Below are 18,746 nucleotides of genomic sequence, written 5' to 3' on the forward strand. Positions count from 1 at the left end.
GAGGGGAGGAAGAGTACTCACTGATGAAGAATTGTCCCAAGAAGGTCCCGTGGGTGACGGCGCTGTCCCTGGCCGACCAGCTCGTGTGGTGGACGAAGACGGCAAGACGCACAATCATTGTCCGCATGAGGGTGTTGAGGAGGAGGACGGTGAAGATCGCGAGCGTCTGCAGAGAGGTAGACCTGAGCATGCTGTCCACCTGCTGCTTGCACGGGTTGTCGTTGCCTATCTGGAAGACCATGGACCCGACCTGCGCGTACCAGAGCGACGGGACGCTCTGCATCATGGCCGTGCAGAAGCACTTCATGCACTGGGAGGGGCCGTCGGGGAGGCTGTGGGAGATGGAGAAGTTGCTCCGTGAGAACCCAGCGAGCAGCAGGGAAGACCACTGGGAGGAGTTGAGGAGAGCAGACTCCAGGCAAGAGGAGGAGAGCTGGGAAATGGGGAGGGGGGAGGAGCCGTCCTGGGAGAACCTGCAAGGCTGTCCATCGAGCATGTAGAGAGAGCCGCTGGAGACGAGGGGGATCGAGGAGGAGAGGTTGAGGGAGGGATTCAGCAGCACGTCCGCCAGCCTGCACTGGCCCTGCTGGCTGCAGCCCGGCGAGACTGAGTCCCATGCCAGCATGGCGTTGCAGGTCGACTGCAGCTGGGGGGAGAGGCAAACTTGCTCGTCCCCCTTGAGGTTGACCTGCGCGACCTTGGCGAAGACGACGACAGCGAAGGTGACGACGATGAGGAGGAAGGTGAGGAGGAGGACGAGGATCGATCGACCGGCCCGGCTCAAGGAGGAGAACTCAATGTTCTCCCACAGGATGTCCGAGGGCTCGAGTGCCCTCCTGACCCGGATCCGGACCCCCTGCAGCCTCAGCCTCCGAGGGTAGGAGCAGGGGGTCATCCCCCTGTCCACCTTGCTGTACATCTCGAGGCAGGACATGGCAGCCAGTGGAGAGTTGAAGATGACGAAAGCGCTCCCCGCATGCTTCCCCGAGAAGAACCCTCCTCTCCTGACTCTGCTCTCCTCCTCCTCCCTCGCCTCCCTCAGCTTCTGCAGCTTCATCTCGACCTTCTCCCTCACCTTGGCTTCCGAGGAGGAGAGGATGAGCTTGTGGTACGCGGTCTCTCTGTCCAGCAGACGAGCTCTCCTCTTGAGGAAGGAGAGGAACGAGTTGGTTCGCCTCACGAGCACCACAGAAACAACCTCGTCCTCATTCTTCCCCTCCCCTTCCTCCTCCACCTTATGACCCTCCAGCAGTGAGTCCTCGTGCACGGAGCTGGTCATGTTTGATCTCGAGAGGCCCTCCTCTGCTCCCCTCGGCAGGGCTTCACCTGCCGCACCGTTCTCCTCCTTCCCGTCCTTGTCCATCCGCTTCCCGTGCTTCTTCTTCCTGGTCTTGTGGGTCAGGTCCAGTGGGTCCAACACCTGCCGGTTCATCATCGACTTCTCCGGAGAGAAGTTCAGCGACGAGGCGTTGTCCTCCTCCTCCACCTGCTGGGGAGTCAGAGGCAGCACGAGCTGGGGGTCAGCAGGGCATAACCGAGGATCCGAAATTCGATCCGTTGAGGGCCTGAGCGGCAGGAGAGGGATCGTACGGGTCGATCTTGTTCTTTCTTTCCCTCTTCTTCTTCTCACCAACATCAAGTCAGCGATCCTCCTCCCCACAACAACACCAGGCTCCCACCTTGGAGGGAGTCGAGCGCTTCGGCTCCGGCGAGCCGTCAGCGCGCTTCCTCGACGATCTCTTGGACCTCTTCAACGATTCTTCTCCTCTCCTCGACTGTGCCGCATCTTCCCCGTTCTCCTCCGCGGTCTTGGCATGCTCAGAGACATCGACAACCGTCGAGGCAAGCGAGCCGTCGAATCCATTCTGAACTCCGTTGTACGATCTGCGCAGTGAGCGTTAGACAGACGTTCGGACTCAAGCTCGTCAGTAGCGATGGATCGCTCAGGAGTACCCGTTGAGCTCGTTCCCGTTGTGCGATGAAAATCCATTGGCTGACATGTCTGAGTCAGAGCGAAGCATGTCAAGGATGGAGCTGAGAACTATTACTGGATCCGTTGGCGTGCTGGTCGGCGCGATGAGTTTGTATCCGAGTAGCAAAGTGATTCTGACAGGAGAGAAGGTGAGAGGGTGAACGATGGCTTCATCAAGATAGTTTTCTACCTTGATCTGTGCTTCATCAATGTCTTCAGGTAGATTGGAAACCATGACTGTCTGCAAACAGCACATCAGATTTCAAATTTAGAGTCCAAGACAGTGAGAGAATGTGAGACGGCAGATTGCAAGATAGAGCAGACGGGAGGAAAGGCGGTGTGATGATATCAGAGCATACAAAGTCCGAGGGTGAGAATGACCAAGACTTTGAATTCTTGTCGATTTTCATCGCCCGTTTCCTGCTGATTCCGTTGAGAAGGGCAGAGAAAGAGAAAGGGTGTCGAAAGACCAGATGAATGAAAGGAAGAAGAGGAAGTAGATGTAGGAAAATAAATCCAGGTAGGAGATAGCTCGGATCGCATCTGTTCGTTCACAAGCGAGGTATCGGGGGGGAGGGGGAGAGAGAGTGGAGTAGGAGAGGGAGAAGCAAAGAGGGAGGAAGGAAATAAGGGGGAGAGAGGCAGAATGAGAGGTGGGGAAGAGAGGCAGGGAAGAAGGGAGGGGAAGAGGGAGGGAAAGAAAGGAGAGAAACAGGGAGGGAGAGGGAGGGAACTATCAGTATCTGCCTACAACAGCGGAGAATCGAAAGAGAAGCACCGAGCGTGCTCATCTGGTAGGTCGCCGATCCTTGGCCGAACCTCAGCACGCATCTGACCAGGAGCATGAGGGTGAAGTGAGCGCCACATGATCTCACTTGTCATGGTCGCAGCCGCCGTTGGCCGTGTCGTTGCGAAAGATCCCCCCGATGGTAAAGATCTTGCCCAACGTCAGGGCAGGCCTGGCCCACCTCCTCCCTCCGTCACCTTGAAGATCTGGTAGGGATCCCCTGTGTTGGTCGGGAAGAAGTCTTGGGCTGGAGTCACCAGGAACGCCAACTGCCCTGACAGCGTCAGGGCCCAGCAGGGAGTGGAGGAGAGAGTAGCTGACCACGAGAGACGGGGTATTGAGGATGAACATGGTGAACAGCAGCAGGCTGAGCGACAGCAGAGTGTCGAAGTAGATTGCTATGCCAGGTCCGAGATCTGACAGCAGCGTGCTCAGGGCAGGAGCAGGGAGGGAGGAGGGAGCAGGGAGGGAGGAGGGAGGAGGGAGGAGGGAGGAGGGAGGAGGGAGGAGGGAAGCTCTCGATGAGCATGCTACCTGCCAAAGTCGGATGCTCGTCACTAAGGCTAGGAGTGAAGAGGGAGTATTTCTTGCTCCTAGTGACTTTCTCGCCATCTCCTATCGTCATCCTCGGCTGATTCTCGTTGCGAAAAGCTCGGGCCTCCTTCAAAGCTGCCCATCGATCCTCCACGAAGATCGAACTCTTCGACCCCAGCAGCTCTAGCTGGCCCCCTTCCGCTCCTGCTGCTCCTTCTGCTGTTTCTGCTCCTTCTGCTGCTGCTGCACTACCAACATCGCCCCCTACAGTAGCAGCAACATCGCCCTCCTTCTCTGGATCCTCCTCCTCTCCTGCCACAGACGCTTCACTTGTCCCATGTCGGCTGCCATTCAGTTGCCCGGACTCGTCCAGCCCGTCCGCATGCTTCTCTTTGCTCCTGTGTCTCTTCTTCTCCTTCTTCTTGCCATGTTCTCCTTCTTCATCTGCGGACTTGTGCTTCCTGTGAGAGTGCTTCTTACTCCTTGGCCTGCTCTCCTTGGGCCCCTCGTCGCCTACATCGCCAGCCCCGTTGAGGCTGGCCTTGGCTCGGACGGCGTCCCCCTCCTCTGATTCTTGAGGCTCCTCCATTCGTTGCTGCCTATCTTATGCGACCTCACTATCGCTCAGAGAAGAATGTTGCTAGATGCGCCATGCTTGCAGGCAGCTGCTATCTGAACACAAAGTGATTGAAATCAGTTGGAATCCAAGATCGAGCAAGGATGCGGAGCAAGAACTGGATGCAGCCTTGGAACAGGCAAACCAAGCTATGCAGGCTTGTTTCACATCAAACAAAAAATTCCTTCATCACCCCAAGAGCAGCGGGGTTGATCCATGATCAAGAAACAACAAGAAACACAATCAAGTTTCTCTTAATTGAGAGCAATTCTGCAGTTCTATTCACAAGAACGGTCTGCATCGTCTCTTCATATCACTTCTTTCCCATCTCCTCCCTTCCCTTCATCTTCCTCCCAGCCTGAGTCCCCCCTCCCCCCTCCTCTGATCTCCTTTCTCTCCTCACCTCCTACCATGATCTACCGCAATCTCTCCCCCCCCCCCATTGTGCGTTAAAAATTTCCCTTCCAAAATGACCCACCCTCTTATCTGTAAAACTGTTTTGATTCCACCCCTTATTTGGAGGTCAAATGAAGGGTCGTGGAGGGGGTAGGACAGGTGCCTAAACTCAAGTCTCAAACAGGTCAAGGAAACAATGAAGATCTAGCCGCCTCACACGCGTTCCCTCCTGATTCCTCCTCCTCGTCCTCGTCCTCGTCCTCCTCGTCCTCCTCGTCCTCCTCGTCCTCCTCGTCCTCCTCGTCCTCCTCGTCCTCCTCGTCCTCCTCGTCCTCCTCCTCCTCGTCCTCCTCGTCCTCCTCGTCCTCCTCGTCCTCCTCGTCCTCCTCGTCCTCCTCGTCCTCGTCCTCGTCCTCGTCCTCCTCGTCCTCCTCGTCCTCCTCCTCGTCCTCGTCCTCGTCGTCCTCGTCCTCGTCCTCGTCCTCGTCCTCGTCCTCCTCCCCGCCCTCCCGCCCCGCCCCTTTTCATCCTCCTCCTCCTCCTCCTCCAGCTCCTCCTATCTCGCGTTCAATTCTGGTACTTGCAGTTTTCACCAGGGTCAGGATGGCAGCCGGAGGTATCGGCATCAAGTTCCGCATGGATCCAAGCGGCCTGACTGTCACGGATCTTGTGAAGGCGAACTCATTCTTCTTCTTGCCATCTTATCGTATGGAAATGTTGTGTGATTGTTACATGCGGTGTATGCCCTATTTTGCGGGAGGATACATAAGGATGACGTGCTGGCGGAGGTCGACGTATCATGACAGGTCAACAGACAATGTGGAGCCTCCCTTAGTGGGACGGGTGGGCACACCAGTGAGTCGCACGTGAAATCGAGCCGCCATCGTCATGCCAATAGCTTGACGCGCTAACGTTGTGATGGGGTTGATGAGAGACGGGTGTGAGACCATGATCTTCGTGAGGCTGGAGAGGGCCAACTTGTCGGAGCCGTCGCATGGCGATGAGAAGGAAGAGAGGATTGGGACGCTGCTCCTGGACAACAGTGATCCGCCGGGTGTCATCACACCACCTGTTGATCCTCCCTCCAGGTCATGGCTCGAGACTGCTGGAGGACGTGATGAACCTCCTCGGCATGCCGTCCAGCCTCAACATCGTGCGGGATGAGGCAGGGGAAGATCCCGGGTACCCTCGTCCTACAAGAATCAGAGGGCACTTGGTCGTCGGCCTCCTTTCGGTTGTGGACTTGTAGTGGTGTCGGACATCAGTGTCTCCTAGGGACAAGTGCAGGATGCCAAAGTTGCGCAGTGAGTCGAGATGGACGTGATGGGTTGATGGAGAGAGAGAGCAGATGGTGTTCAATCTCGAGAAAATTGTAGTGGGATGGCACAGACCCAGCAGACAAGTTGTTCGCCGAGGTATGGAGACGGTACCTTTGTCAGCGTCACTCAGATGCTTGCCAAGTTGCTCAGACTGTTAGTGCCATCAGCGACGAGTTGAGCGACAGGATGTTCATCCTTGTTTGTTCATGAGCCTGGTGGATTTGAGCCTGTTCCAAGCGCGGTGATAACGCAAACGCAAGATGTTTGTTCAAAGTAGAGAGAAATGTCTCTGTAACTCCTTCTCTCTTAGCTTTCTTGGAAGCCTATCCTCACTTCGTTCGCTGATTTGACTTCCTTTAACCTAATCAGGTAATCAGTCTCCTCCCCAGTTGAGGTCCATTCATCCTGCCAGCAGGCCCTCTACACATGATCGTGACCGAGCAGAGATACTGTTTCGGCTGATCTGTCTGTAGCGTAACGTCCCGCTCCCTTTTCGCCGCTGCATCAATGAAAGCGATCGGATCAGCGGCCGGGCTCGAGTGACCCTTCACCGTCACGGTATGAGGCGGCCGACTCGGCGGCGAGAGGCAAGGAGGCTTGACCAGGAACACGCCGCAGCGTCGCACAGCCTGGCAGCCACTGACAGCCTGGGCCATCCACTACCCCGGGCCGGTGGGCCCCGGGGACTCCAACTTGCGGCACTGACGCCGGGGCCCGGGCTAGGCCTTGTTCTTGTTTTTTTGGAGGGAAGGGGGTGTAGTAGGGCCCGAGGGAGGGTGGGAGGGTGGGTCCTTGTGAGACTCCCTCGCCCCGGGCCGGCCCCCGTGGGGATCGGTAGTTCCGGGAGGTGGGGTGCGACAGATTGTAAAAGGTTTCAACCCCATCGGTAATCCTCGGGAAGGCTGTAAAGAGGGGGTGGGGTGGATAAGTGAATTCTCTGTGGCAAGATGGGTGGGGTCAAGGAAATTACCAAATTGGCAATGGTAGTAAGGAGGGGTATTATGACAGGGGTAAGTAGGGGTAGAGGGAGCGACCTCCCAGTAGGGGTGTAACAACAGGTAAACTCCGGGCTCCGAGAATTTTCATTTAGAAGGTGGGGTGGTCACGTAGCAGCGACTAGGTGATAGGGGTAGTGGTAAGTACGCTATCATAGCAAACAGTAGCCTCGGGGATTGGACAAGGGGGGTACTGGGTGTGGGATACTACCGGTGGTATGGGGTGAAATGTGTAGGGGTAGGCATTGGAGGATTTGGGGTGAGAGGGCCGGGGGATGAGCGCGGGAAGTGATCGATGCGATCCCCGCGATGAGAGGAAAACGAAGCGAAATGCGGAGGAGCTGGTGCAGAGAAAGGAGCAGGAGCAGGAGGAAGCGCTAAGGGGTAATTGTAGGCTACATCGAGAAACTAGTGCCTTGAAAGTTGTGTGATGGTTGGCGGTGATTTTCATCACTCCTTCGATAAGCCGCAAGTTGTACAGGTAGAATACTACAGCTCAAAGAGAAAAATGGTAGGAGAATTGGAGGGGAAATCCAGCTGCTGGTATGCTATGAAAAGACGACAACACGTCAGACACGTTGAGAAGCTCAGCACACCTGAAGTTGAGAGTTGAGAGGATTCTGTGTGCCTTGAGATCTTTCTGTAAAATGATGAGAGGAGTGGATTCGTAGATTAAGTTGTGAAGTTTGAAAAGCAAATGGATTCGCAATTGATGTGGTCTTCACGTAGATGATAACGCGGATCAGTTCTCCTACAGCTGTCACGAACAGGTATGTTGCTATTCGATTCGGAAGTTGAGTACCTGACATGGAAAGAGAAGCTGGAATAGGATGAATCAATCTGGACAGCACGACACTTCAGACGTGAACGGGCTCGACCGCAAACCAGCAGACACCAGGTGCTTTTTGAATTGCAAGGTGTGTAGATTCAAGGACTGAACGTCGAACTTTTCCAACTCAATCTAGTCATAAATCCTCTGCGACTTCTCGGAGCGCGACCTCGGACATTGAGAGGCGGAAGAAGTTCTTCTTCGATTCCGATGATGACCTTCCTACACCCCAGAGAAGAGAAGAGAAGTCAGAGGTGAGTCAAGCTGAGTCTGAGTGACGAAAATAATCATCTCCATGGAAGAGGGGAACTCCGAAGAACCCCAGAGCTCAAAAGAAAGAAGATCGCAAGAAACAAGCTTCGGAACTTTGGGGGGACGACGACGACGATAGCAATGACTCTGAGTTGAACACTTTCATATCTCCGATTTCAAGAGTGCAAAATGGAAAGATATCAAACCAATCATCTAGGCAGCCCAATTCCGACAAGAAGGCGGTATGTCCCGAGGTGCATGTATACAGTGGAATCACGCTGTGAAACTCAGGAGGGATCTCCACATGAAATATCTTTCTCATGGCGTCAGCGGTCACCTATTCGGGGGCCAGGAACTCCGAGAAGCAAGGCAGATCAACCCTACGTCGTGCGCCCAGCAAGAAAATCTCATGTGACTAGAATAGATTTTGTATTGATGGATAACAAGGGTGACTTGTTGCTTGCAGCTACATGATTCTGATTCTTCGGACTCGGATGTACCATCGGTGAAGCAGAATGACTCCAAAGTGCTCAATGATTCGATGTCAAATTCGTTCCTCTCCACAAGTGACAAGCAACAACAGGTGAGATCATGAAAATCGATCTGAGAGTGTTAGTTTTGATTGCCTTAACCTTGGTGGTCCAGAGGACGTATAGCAGGCACAATGCAAGCAAAAGGGGTAACGTTCTTGAAAAATCGTTCAGTCCATCGAAGCTCGACATCTCCAGGGGAGGACAGATTCACGCGTCGGTAAAGCACTTTGAGAGCGCAAAGATCTTAAATGACAATTTGTTGAAAAAGGAGTCGAGCAGTTCTGCGGATGAAAACACCATTCGTGCTTTACAAGTACTCTCTCTGATTCAGTACTTAAGGCGATCTTTCCTTAACATAGAATGTGGCAGGCCGAAATGATGACAATGAAAGAACAAATCGTAAAGCAACAGGAATACTTTGCCAAATATCAGAAGAGAATCAACGAGCAGGTACGACAAATGAATCTAGCATTTGTCAGAGAAATGAATGGCACGATCTCAGATTAAGGATCTTAGATCGACAATCATTGACCTGCAATCTGCAAAAGATGGAGAGGTATTTGAAGTTTCATGGGAAATGAAATCAGACTCAGATGTTGAATGCAGAAAAAGAGTCCAATATATGACAACGAGTCTTTTGCGGTAAATCGCACTCATAATGCATTGTTCTGTTGGAATGCCATGTTGAAAGAAGCAAAACAGAAGAAGGTGATCGCGCTGGACGATTCATCAGCAACTGTCTCAGCAGAGGTTGTCCTGAAAGAGGGCGAGGAATACAAGGTTCGTGAGATTTGGATCGTATCAGTGAACAACTTACATCTATCCAGCCCCTCCGCCTTCATCAAGGTAACTCTCCAGAAGCCACCGATGAAATTTTCTTCCTTCAGGACAGGTGCGATGCCTTTCACACTGATGACCCACCCTTACTCTTGGGGCACAAAGATCTCCGCAGAACGACCTTTCAAAGTCAAAGGAAGACTTGAACGAGGTTTGTCTTTTTCCTTCTGCATGTGTATTCCTGCGAAAGAGGAATAACCCTTTTAACAGCCTCTTTCGCCCAATTCCCTCGAGAATTCTAGGGAGCAGCAGAAAATGACGGCCTGGTTGAAAGATGAGATTTCTCACCTTCACATGAACGAATCCGCGGAAGCTGGAGACTCATGGGAGAAGCGCTGTACGCCCCTGGCCCTCGAAAGCTTCATCAGCGATGGAGCATCTGTTCCACGAGGTGAGATCTCTAGGTGAAGTACTGGATGTTAGAACAACCTGAAGTGTGATAACAGGTCCATCCAGCATTCCAAGAAGAGAAATAAGTCTAAGCGGAGTGCTGGGGTCGAACTCAGTGTCATCTCCAACAGCAGATGAAAGGATGCCCCTTGGGGAAGGGATGGAGAGCGACGGGCGTAGAGAAGCTGAACAAGAGTTGACCGATGAGGCGCCTGAGGGCTTGACAGCTGCCAAGAGAGACAAGGAGGATCCGCCAGAGACTTTGGCTGAGCGAATTTTGACACCTGAGAAAGGAACTCTAGAGGGTAACAACACGCCAGTGAAGTCTGGAACGAAGAAAACCAAGACACACAAGCAAGTGCGGGTGACGCGGAAAGTGATCGGGTCGATGAACGAGGGCAAGGGAGCTGCAGGCATTGGGATCGCGATAGGAATGACGTCCAAGGGCGACATCTTCCTGACTGGCATGGCTCCCAAGGGACCTGCTGAGCAATCTAACGAACTGATCAAGGGAGATCAGCTGGTAAGGGGTTCTGATGCGCCGGACACGCAATGACATCTTTGAACCAGCTTGCGATCAATGGCGTGGAAATTAAAGGGAAAAAGATGAAGGAGGTGGTAGATATGATCGTCGGGGATGAGGTGCGTCATGCTATGGTTGACCAGAATGAGACTGACGATGTAGATAACAGAACACTGAAGTTTGCTTGGACATCATTCGTTTCTCATCGACGGAAGTCAGTTAGTCTTTACATCCCCAGACTATGCGAAGACACAAGGATAACAACACAACTGCCCTGATTCAGCAATTTGAAGCTTTGCATTTCAATGTTTTCCCGCATCTTTACAAACCCTTAACTTGGGGATTCCGTAAAGTTATTTCAAGATAGATTTTAGAGCTCTCCACCTGAAACAGCTGTAAGACCGGGCATATTGAAATCGACACAATCCATGGATAGCAAAACAACTATCAATGCAAGCGGAGGGACTTTTACCTTGTTTCCTCTGTCGCTCTTCGATGTACCTGTTCACGAGGATCAGTCAAGCAACTTGAAAGAAGGACACCACTGACAGGGCTCCATGCTCCCTGAGAGCTTCGACCAGCTGGACCTGATGCGGCAACCCATCGTATTTCTACGAGACAGCGGCGAGGGAGCAAACCAAGAAGAAAGCATGAGAATGCGAGCAAAAGTTCTTTAGTTTCATACCCTCGAAGCTGCTCGACCCGAGCAAAGGTCCAGAGGCCTGTATCGGGCATTCAGAGGTACTCATCCTCCCCCTCTCTTCCTCCACTCACCCATGGCCGTTCTCATCAACCAAGTCCTTCACGTTTGCCCCGCGCTCGCTGCGCGTCCACTGGTTAGGGCTCACCACACGCGAGCAAGCAGAGCATACAGGAGAAGCATCGCGACGGCTGTGTTGTGCAGCTCTGAAGCCGTGAAGATCGGTGTATGGCCCTTCGCAGTCGCTGTGTTGATGTTTGCCCCGTTGTCCAACAGCATCCTGCATGCCTCCACCGCATTCCTTCCGGCACAGAAGTGCAAAGGAGCGAAGCCCTGTTCATCGACGGTGTTGGGAGAAGCTCCTTCCTTGAGCATGATCTCCAGGATCGTCGTGTCATTGTGACGAGCTGCCCAAGCGATAGGATACTGTCCGGCTCGGTTCCGGACGTTAACTGGAGCACCATGCTTGAGCAGCAGCTTCACAGCTTCCTTCTTGTTGAGCCAGGTGGCCAAGTGCAGAGGAGTGTTTCCACCGTCGTTTTTGTCATGGAGCGTAGGGTAGTCTTCGGGGTCATCGTACTCAAATGCTTTGAACCGAACATCGCGGAAGATTCCTGGCGTTCTCTCGAGGATCTTCTTCATGAACTCGATGTCTTCGTCTCGAGCCGCGTCGTGCAAGGGATTGTTCCCATAGGCAAGGTGAGCTTGGCTGGGATCATCTTCATCCTTTGGGGCTTCTTGTCCCTTGGAAGACTTTGACTTGCTCTTAGCCTTCGCCCCGGCATTGGAGTTGATGCAAAGAAGCAAAACGACAGCAAACAGGCAGAAGCAGCTGATCTGCCTGGACGGTTGAAGCATGGTCGGAGTTACTTCCGGCTCCGGACTGTGAAACAGAGATTTTAGAGCTTGATTTTGCGGGATGATAGCAGGTAGAGCTTAAGTTTTCCATTTTGAGCTCATGAGCAAGCAGACGGTCACGAGGAGCGGCATGACAGGCATGAACATGACAACATGTACAAAGAAGATCTGGAACTAAAGCTCACAACACTCTTCATCCACTTGAATCAGGAGATTTTGGGTGGTTGCAAACACAGAAACATTGAGAATGCACAGCTGTATAAGGTGTAGAGACTAAGGAGCAGGAGCAGGAGCAGGAGCAGGAGCAGGAGCAGGAGCAGGAGCAGGAGCAGGAGCAGGAGCAGGAGCAGGAGCAGGAGCAGGAGCAGGAGCAGGAGCAGGAGCAGGAGCAGGAGCAGGAGCAGGAGCAGGAGCAGGAGCAGGAGCAGGAGCAGGAGCAGGAGCAGGAGCAGTGCCGTGGCAGTTTGCAGTGTTACGGGGCGGGCCTGAAAATAAAACTAGTTTTTAGGGATGGATTGCTCTCGAACCAACCAAGACCCACCCTACCCGTTGGCTGGCCTACACCCTTTGGGAATACTTTTCGACTATTTCACAAACTTTCTCAAATTTGGTCCCAAATTCAGAAATATTCTTTTTAGTTTCAATAATTATCAAAACACTGTTGATTCCTGTTGCTTTTTCACCCACAAAGAGCATTGCACACAGTACCCACCCACTTGGCTGAATTTCTGTGTACTGTCCACCCTCTGAAAACATGAGTACCCGTATGTTTCATAGTGATTTTCTTTCAATTGTACCCCTACTCTCCTACCCCTACCCTTATCAACATACACCCCTGCGTCGTACAAAGGTTTACCGCGCCATCATGCAGATCTTCGTCAAGACTCTCACTGGAAAGACCATCACCCTGGAGGTGAGAGGAGGAGGAGGAGGAGGAGGAGGAAGCAGAAGAAGGGCAGGAGGAGAAGGACTTGCAGGAGAGCGAGGGATTGCGAAAGAAGCTCGAAAACGTTGAACAAGTCCGTTAGCATTGTGGAATGAATTAGGGCATGAACAAGGAAGTGTGACCAAAGAGTGTGATGACGTTGGGGCAATACAGCGAATTTGTGTGTAAGTTGGTGTAGTAGCCAAGAAATAGAACTACTGCATGCATCGCCAAGGTGTTCGATGAAGACTTGTGAGCTTAGCACCAAGCAGCTGCTGTGCTTTAGATGAAGCGATCGCAAACGTTGAGCGATATGATGCCGCCCGCGTGAATGTTCTCTTTTGGTCTTCTTATTTGTGAATGTTCTCTTTTGATCTTCTTATTTTGTGAGAATGGAAGTAGAGGACTCATACGGAGGGGGACTTCTCGCATGATAGCCAGAGCAGTCCACTGACGGCTTAGTGTAGGTCGAGTCCTCGGACACCATCGACATGGTCAAGTCTAAGATCCAGGACAAGGAGGGAATTCCCCCTGACCAGCAGCGTTTGATCTTTGCTGGCAAGCAGCTAGAGGTGATGGGATCCTCTGCTCGAGATCCCTGCAGCGTTAATTTGTGTCTGGAAACCAGGACGGCCGCACCCTGGCAGACTACAACATCCAGAAGGAGTCGACCCTCCATCTTGTCTTGCGTCTTCGTGGAGGCCATTGCCAGGTCCCCTGTGGAATCTTCGATGACCCCAAGGTCCTCTCCCTGCTGCGAGCCGAGCGTCCTGCCTGACGAGCCTTCCAGCTTGTTGCCGAGGTGAAGGAGGCGTGCGCTACCATCCGCAAGGCCATGGTCCAGATCAACGAGCTCTACGGCAACATGAATCCGCAGAACTTCAACCAGATGACACGCTGGGTGAACACCAAGGAGGAGCATTGTGGCAAGATCATCAATCTCATGTCAGGTGAGTGTGAAAGAACTCCTCTGCCCGCGATGACTGATGACTCCACTGCAGATTACTGCCTCTGCCAGCGTGTCAAGCCTGTTGGAGCTCCTGGCAGCCCGTTCACGGAGGAGAAGGACTTCATCGATGCGCTCAAGGCTCACCACAGCGTCATGGTCTGTGCAATGAAGTGCAAGCAGACCATTGACGTTGCTGAGTGCGACAAGCTCGACCATGCTGTTGGAGGTAGAGATGGTGCTTTGTGCCGATCAAGAAGGATTGATCTTTCATAACAGACATGTCCAAGATGTACCTCCCAAAGTAAGCTGTCGACTATGAGACAGTCCGAGGGTGTCCGCGGTTAGCGTTGCGATTCAAGATCGTGAATGGTTCGATAGGAACTCGGTGAGGGATGATGCTGGTAGAGAGGTTGAAAGAAAGTGGTCGTGACCATAAATAAAGACAAAAACGATCACAAGATCTCATCGTACATGAAACAACTCGTTTACTGTGTATTATCCAAACCTTACCAAACAAAACATCGACGAACAACAGAAAAAAATTAACTTGGCGTGTTCTTTTGTTGTTTTGGTTGCTGCTAACAGTCCTACATATGTACATTGATATGTCACAAATCCACCATCAATATCACTCTACACGGAACTCAAGCCCCTTCCAGGTTAACCACAAAGCTGCCATTGCTCGACCGACGTTCCTCCTCTTCGTTGGATTTTCTGCTTATCCCGGCGTACTCCACAACCTCAGGAGCCATCTCGACGTTGACCATCTCCTCAAACTTCTCGATTCGCGCAGGACCATGCTCTTCTTCCTTCTCAGCCCCTAGGAACATGGAGCCAAACCCAGGCATCCAGATGATAGGGACCAACATCCCAGTGATCATTGCCAGCCAGCCCAGCATGCAGAACGCAGGCCTTCCTCCGATCCTCACCAAGAAATTGCCTCCTAGAGCTCCTGCCGTCCCTCCTGCTCCGACAAGCCCTGCCACCCCTCCGATGGCTGAAGGCTCGACGAAAGGTACAACAGCGAAGCAAGCGCCTTCCGTCATGTTCGTCAGGGTTGCCCAGAAGAAGAGCGCTACTAGTGCGCCTGTGATGCCACTCGAACTCTGTGTGCAACTAGCGAAGGCAAGCAGGGATGAGCCCATTGCAATGGTACACAAAAACAGGGCCCACAGACGGCCACGGACCCCAAAGAGTTTGAACATCTCGTCAGAGACAAAGCCGCCTAGCGGTCTTGCAAAGAGGTTGCACAGACCAAATAGCGAAGCTGCCATCCCACCCTGTGCCTGAGTCAGGGTGAAAGCTTGCGAGAGGTACAAGGGCATGTTGCTGTTCACGACCAGCTCTACTCCGAAGGAAAAAGCATAACAGGCGAAGAGAATCCAACAGTTCCAATTCTTTGCTGCTAGAACCAGAGACTTCTGTGCAATGTTGGTTGGCTCCCCTCCAGATGCCAGTATTGCTTCTTCAGTCGTTAAGTTTTTCACGCCATCACTCTTTCCATCCTTCGCTTTCTCCTCCTTGTCCTTTCGCATGTCGCAAAAATTCCCCTCCGGGGAGTCATCCGTGAAGAACAAGATAACAATTCCCGTGATGAACAAGAGGGAAGGAGGCCATGCAAGTGTGTACTTCCATGCTTGATTGTTCGTGTAACCTTGCGACTTGAACGATGCAAATACAGTGCCCATGATTGCAAGCGACGCCCCTCCTCCAAGGTTTCCCCATCCTGCCGAGGTTGCGTTGGCAAGACCAACCACGTTGGTATGGAACATCAGGCTAGTCCACAGCTGGGTGAGTACAAAGGAGCCGCCCACCAGTGAGATGAAGAACCTGACAGCAAGGAGCCCTGATAAGTTGGTCACTGCCGCAGCACAGAACCCTGGTATGGACAAGAGGATCAGCAGCACAGAGTAGGTCCTCCTCACTCCATAGCTATCAGCAATGGGCCCAATGAAAATACGGATAATCAAGGTGCCTGACACGGACATGACATTGGACGTCGTGATGTCCGAGGCGGACAGGCCCAGCCCTCCGCACCCTGCTCCCACACGGTCGTCGTAGGGGGCACACTGCGCGCAGATCTTGTCCTTCCCGAGAGCCAAGGGATCGGGGAAGTTGATAGCACACTGCTGGCAGACAGGGGAGTCTGCGCTCAGGCAGGGAGGCTTCTTGATGGTCACCATGAGCGGTGGGATAGCAAACCACATGGTGAAGCAAATAAAGAAGGCAAACCAAGAGGCGTGGAAAGCTCTCATGTGTGGTCGCTTGAGTGACAGCAGATCAATCTTGGTCTTCCTGCCATTGACGTATCCTGGTCCATGGTGTGCTTGTCCTGACGTATCGTGGAAGATCGCATCCTCGTGCGTATGTTGTTCCTCAGTATCCGGAGAAGCCTTGCCCTCATGTTTCGCCTGTTCACGGTCTATTCTTTGATCCATTGTGTCTGATGTGCACTAGCTCGACTTAGTTCCAGCAAGAGATACTCTCCACACAGTCAGCTCCAATGCCTATTGCTCTTCGTTCCTTTCTGTCAATACTTGAGTGCACCCAATGCGAACGGCATCCAAATACCACTGTTTGAGTTTCCTGTTTCAGAGTTTGAAGATAAAACAACACTTGCTTGTCACTGCCGCATTCTATATCTCATATCATCAGCATCTTGTCCCTTGAATCCATCGCTCCTCTCCTTTCTGTCTTGCACTTGTTCTCCTCCTTGCTCTGTCCCCTTCGCTCCCTCCTACGTACCAGGCTCATCCCTCCAATACAGAAAGGGTTGCTCGGAGGGGGTGGGGGTACAGGAAATCGTCGATGGCAGTCGAACGACACACCTCTATGGGTGGGTAGTCAAAGACTCTCTGTGGGGTGGGTGGTATTGCTTGAGTTGTCCGCAGGAAGGGGTTTGTATATCTGATAAAACCACCGGATATTGTGGGGTAGGGTCCTCCATTATCAGGTAAACGTGGGAGAGAGGGGTAGTGACTGGAATTGGGTGGGTGGGGTTGATGGGCTGACAGTAGGGGTACTTGTTTTAGGTGCAACGAAACACAAATAAAACACAATTTTTTTAAAAAATATTTTTGACTTAAAATAAAACCGAATAATCACTAACAGTATACAAAATCATTTAAATATATATTAAATAGCTTTTAAAAATATCTGTCTTTGTAAAAATATTCTAAACCTATGTACACGGGGACGAACTCCGAGGGCTTAGCTGCGTCTCCCAATCTATTGAAATTTCCTACCGAAATATGACCAACGTTTCTGAAAACTGAGGCAGAAATATCAAATTGATTTCTGATCTCATGAAATACCGGCGGGCCGCAGCTTGACTTCGGCCGGCCATGCCAGGAGTAAAACTTAGCTCAGTTATCCGCTCAAATTTTACTCACCGGTACCACCATGGCTGGGCAGCCGGGGCCCGGGCAGTCCTGACACTGAGGAAGAAGAAAAGTTGAGACGCATCATGCCTGCTGAGCAGGCTGAAGATGGAGGAAGACTCCTAGGCTCGACGCCTGGGCTTGCTCATCTGAAGGGAATCATGCTTGAGGAAAGATCCACTGCTCGAGTGCAAGGCAGTCTGAAAGGATCCTTGCTCCGTCCCTGATAGTCGTTTCGGCATCGATGCCTTGTTCGATGAATCGTGTGATCGCAATGTCAGGCGTACGTGGTTTCGCGAGCAGAATCTGGTATTTCTTCGTGCTTTGTTTGCTTTCAGGCACTGTAGGAAGAGTAGAAGTAGGACCTGGACATGGGGTGGTACTGCTCCGTTTGAGAGGAGGGCAAACGGGGTTGAACAGAACTATCGTCGTTCCGAGCAAGGAATGCCCATCCATTCGGGATGGACTGGAAGAGGCCTGCATGATTGACGAGCTCAAGCTGAAGCAAGGGGTGCACAAACTTCCCTTCTCGTACCCCATAGTATCGAGGACTGTGCATGTTAAGGGAGAGGAAGAGACTTGGATCATCGGGAGGTGGAAGGTCTCGGAAGAGGGAGGGGGAAGGTGATGTCCCATCGCGGCGATGTTCATCTGACCCTGTTGCGACGCTTGCGACAGCTTCAGTCGGCTCAAGATCGCGGAAGCTCCATCAGCCAAGGCGCCGACAACAGAAGAAGACGATTGTGATCGCATTTCCTCCTCCTGCCCTCGAGCATCACTGACTTTCAACACGACTAGTGAGCACGTTTGACATCTCCGACTCCAAGTGGTCTTTCTACAAAGTTTGTCTGCACAATATCCAGGGAGTTGCTGTGGGTTGCAAGAGCATCGGTCGAATCAGCGCTTACCATTAGCCCTGTAATGTGCAGATCCATGGAACTTCTGCAGCCAACGTGCTTATGGACAACTGTCTAGTAGGAGGCGGTTCCCCAGAGCCCAACGGGCAGGCAAAGTGAGGGAGAGGAGAGAATGCTTGGATATCCTCATGATCGCTTCTTCTGCTTGTACATTACATTGTTTTTTCGTTCTTTGTGCTTCCCTGGTCTTTGCTGTGCACTCTTCAGTGATTGTCGTGGCAGGATCGGTATCATCATGAGCAACAGATGCCGTCTGGAGCTCAACCAGAGCACTGTTTGCCTGCCTTGCTGCTCGACTAGCATCTCACCCCTTCCCCCAGATTGCCTGGTGCGAAAACTTTGGGGTTGACATCGATGCGCAGACGCACATGCAGCTCCTGCAATGCTCCGTCAGAGAAAACAGGCGAGACTTCAAGGGGGGAGGCTGAGGATGATGTTCCAGGGCTCGGCAGGATTGGAATTCAGGTCGGCGATGGCTGTGTCGCCGACATCCAGGAATGTGAATTCGAAAATGCCGTATGCTCGCTGAGGTAGCTTCCCGATCTTCCTTCACCATTATGTGATGTCCGAGCTTCAAACCTGGCAGGATCGACGAGAGGGCACGTTACACGTCGCAGATCTTCCTGCGCAACAGCTCCATGGATCGGAATGTGAGTCTGAATGCCGCCCAAAGGCCAACGTGTGGAGACATGAGGAGCAAGGAATGAGCAGAGAGCAAACAGGGAGGGCAGGGGCAGGGGCAGGGGCAGGGGCAAGGGCAGGGGCAGGTGGTGGTTGAGTGAGTTGGAGTTGGAGCTTTGCTTCAAAGTTGATACAGTGCGTTGATGGGAATTTTCAGGTCTGGTTTGGAGGGAGAAGGCCTGTCCGCAACAGGAACGACCCTGAGGATCTGGTGAAGGAGCACATGATGAAGTGCAGCGCTGACGGCATGACAAGGTGGGAGACAGCACCTGGTCCTCGGAGAATCAGGTGAGAGAGAAGGAGAGGGTAAGGGGAGGCGCGAGTTGGGGCAGAGGAGAGAGTCTGAGATGTGA

The 18,746-nt window shown here is 52.5% G+C and overlaps 6 protein-coding genes across 6 annotated transcripts; 4 read left to right on the forward strand and 2 right to left on the reverse strand.

Annotated features, from left to right (window-relative positions):
• Window positions 1-4,490: 4,490 nt before the first annotated feature.
• GUITHDRAFT_116045 (hypothetical protein) lies at window positions 4,491-4,943 on the reverse strand (the record flags this gene model as incomplete). Its single annotated transcript, XM_005824662.1, has 2 exons — window positions 4,491-4,825; window positions 4,886-4,943. 2 exons carry the CDS (start codon window positions 4,941-4,943, stop codon window positions 4,491-4,493), a joined length of 393 nt encoding a protein of 130 aa, XP_005824719.1.
• Window positions 4,944-5,223: 280 nt separating this feature from the next.
• Window positions 5,224-5,554, forward strand: GUITHDRAFT_116046 (hypothetical protein; the record flags this gene model as incomplete). Its single annotated transcript, XM_005824663.1, has 2 exons — window positions 5,224-5,347; window positions 5,394-5,554. The coding sequence occupies 2 exons, from the start codon at window positions 5,224-5,226 to the stop codon at window positions 5,552-5,554; spliced, it is 285 nt and encodes a 94-aa protein (XP_005824720.1).
• Window positions 5,555-8,863: 3,309 nt separating this feature from the next.
• On the forward strand, window positions 8,864-10,016 carry GUITHDRAFT_165376 (hypothetical protein; the record flags this gene model as incomplete). Its single annotated transcript, XM_005824664.1, has 6 exons — window positions 8,864-8,875; window positions 8,936-9,013; window positions 9,061-9,125; window positions 9,176-9,221; window positions 9,281-9,461; window positions 9,517-10,016. The coding sequence occupies exons 5-6, from the start codon at window positions 9,326-9,328 to the stop codon at window positions 10,014-10,016; spliced, it is 636 nt and encodes a 211-aa protein (XP_005824721.1). The 5' UTR covers window positions 8,864-8,875; window positions 8,936-9,013; window positions 9,061-9,125; window positions 9,176-9,221; window positions 9,281-9,325.
• A 2,366-nt stretch (window positions 10,017-12,382) lies between these two features.
• GUITHDRAFT_97120 (ubiquitin-superoxide dismutase fusion protein) lies at window positions 12,383-13,889 on the forward strand. Its single transcript, XM_005824665.1, has 6 exons — window positions 12,383-12,454; window positions 12,934-13,038; window positions 13,095-13,208; window positions 13,257-13,416; window positions 13,468-13,641; window positions 13,692-13,889. The coding sequence occupies exons 1-6, from the start codon at window positions 12,407-12,409 to the stop codon at window positions 13,718-13,720; spliced, it is 630 nt and encodes a 209-aa protein (XP_005824722.1). The 5' UTR covers window positions 12,383-12,406; the 3' UTR covers window positions 13,721-13,889.
• Window positions 13,890-14,059: 170 nt separating this feature from the next.
• On the reverse strand, window positions 14,060-15,853 carry GUITHDRAFT_116050 (nitrate transporter; the record flags this gene model as incomplete). The annotated part of the gene is made up of 1 exon (XM_005824738.1): window positions 14,060-15,853. The coding sequence occupies one exon, from the start codon at window positions 15,851-15,853 to the stop codon at window positions 14,060-14,062; it is 1,794 nt and encodes a 597-aa protein (XP_005824795.1).
• Window positions 15,854-17,039: 1,186 nt separating this feature from the next.
• GUITHDRAFT_116051 (hypothetical protein) lies at window positions 17,040-18,746 on the forward strand (the record flags this gene model as incomplete). The annotated part of the gene is made up of 13 exons (XM_005824666.1): window positions 17,040-17,085; window positions 17,134-17,306; window positions 17,361-17,419; window positions 17,474-17,538; window positions 17,594-17,686; window positions 17,744-17,807; window positions 17,935-17,986; window positions 18,033-18,101; window positions 18,155-18,228; window positions 18,299-18,362; window positions 18,551-18,604; window positions 18,649-18,681; window positions 18,726-18,746. 13 exons carry the CDS (start codon window positions 17,040-17,042, stop codon window positions 18,744-18,746), a joined length of 867 nt encoding a protein of 288 aa, XP_005824723.1.

Source organism: Guillardia theta, assembly GCF_000315625.1.
Source record: "Guillardia theta CCMP2712 unplaced genomic scaffold GUITHscaffold_91, whole genome shotgun sequence".
NCBI classification, from domain to species: Eukaryota; class Cryptophyceae; order Pyrenomonadales; family Geminigeraceae; genus Guillardia; species Guillardia theta.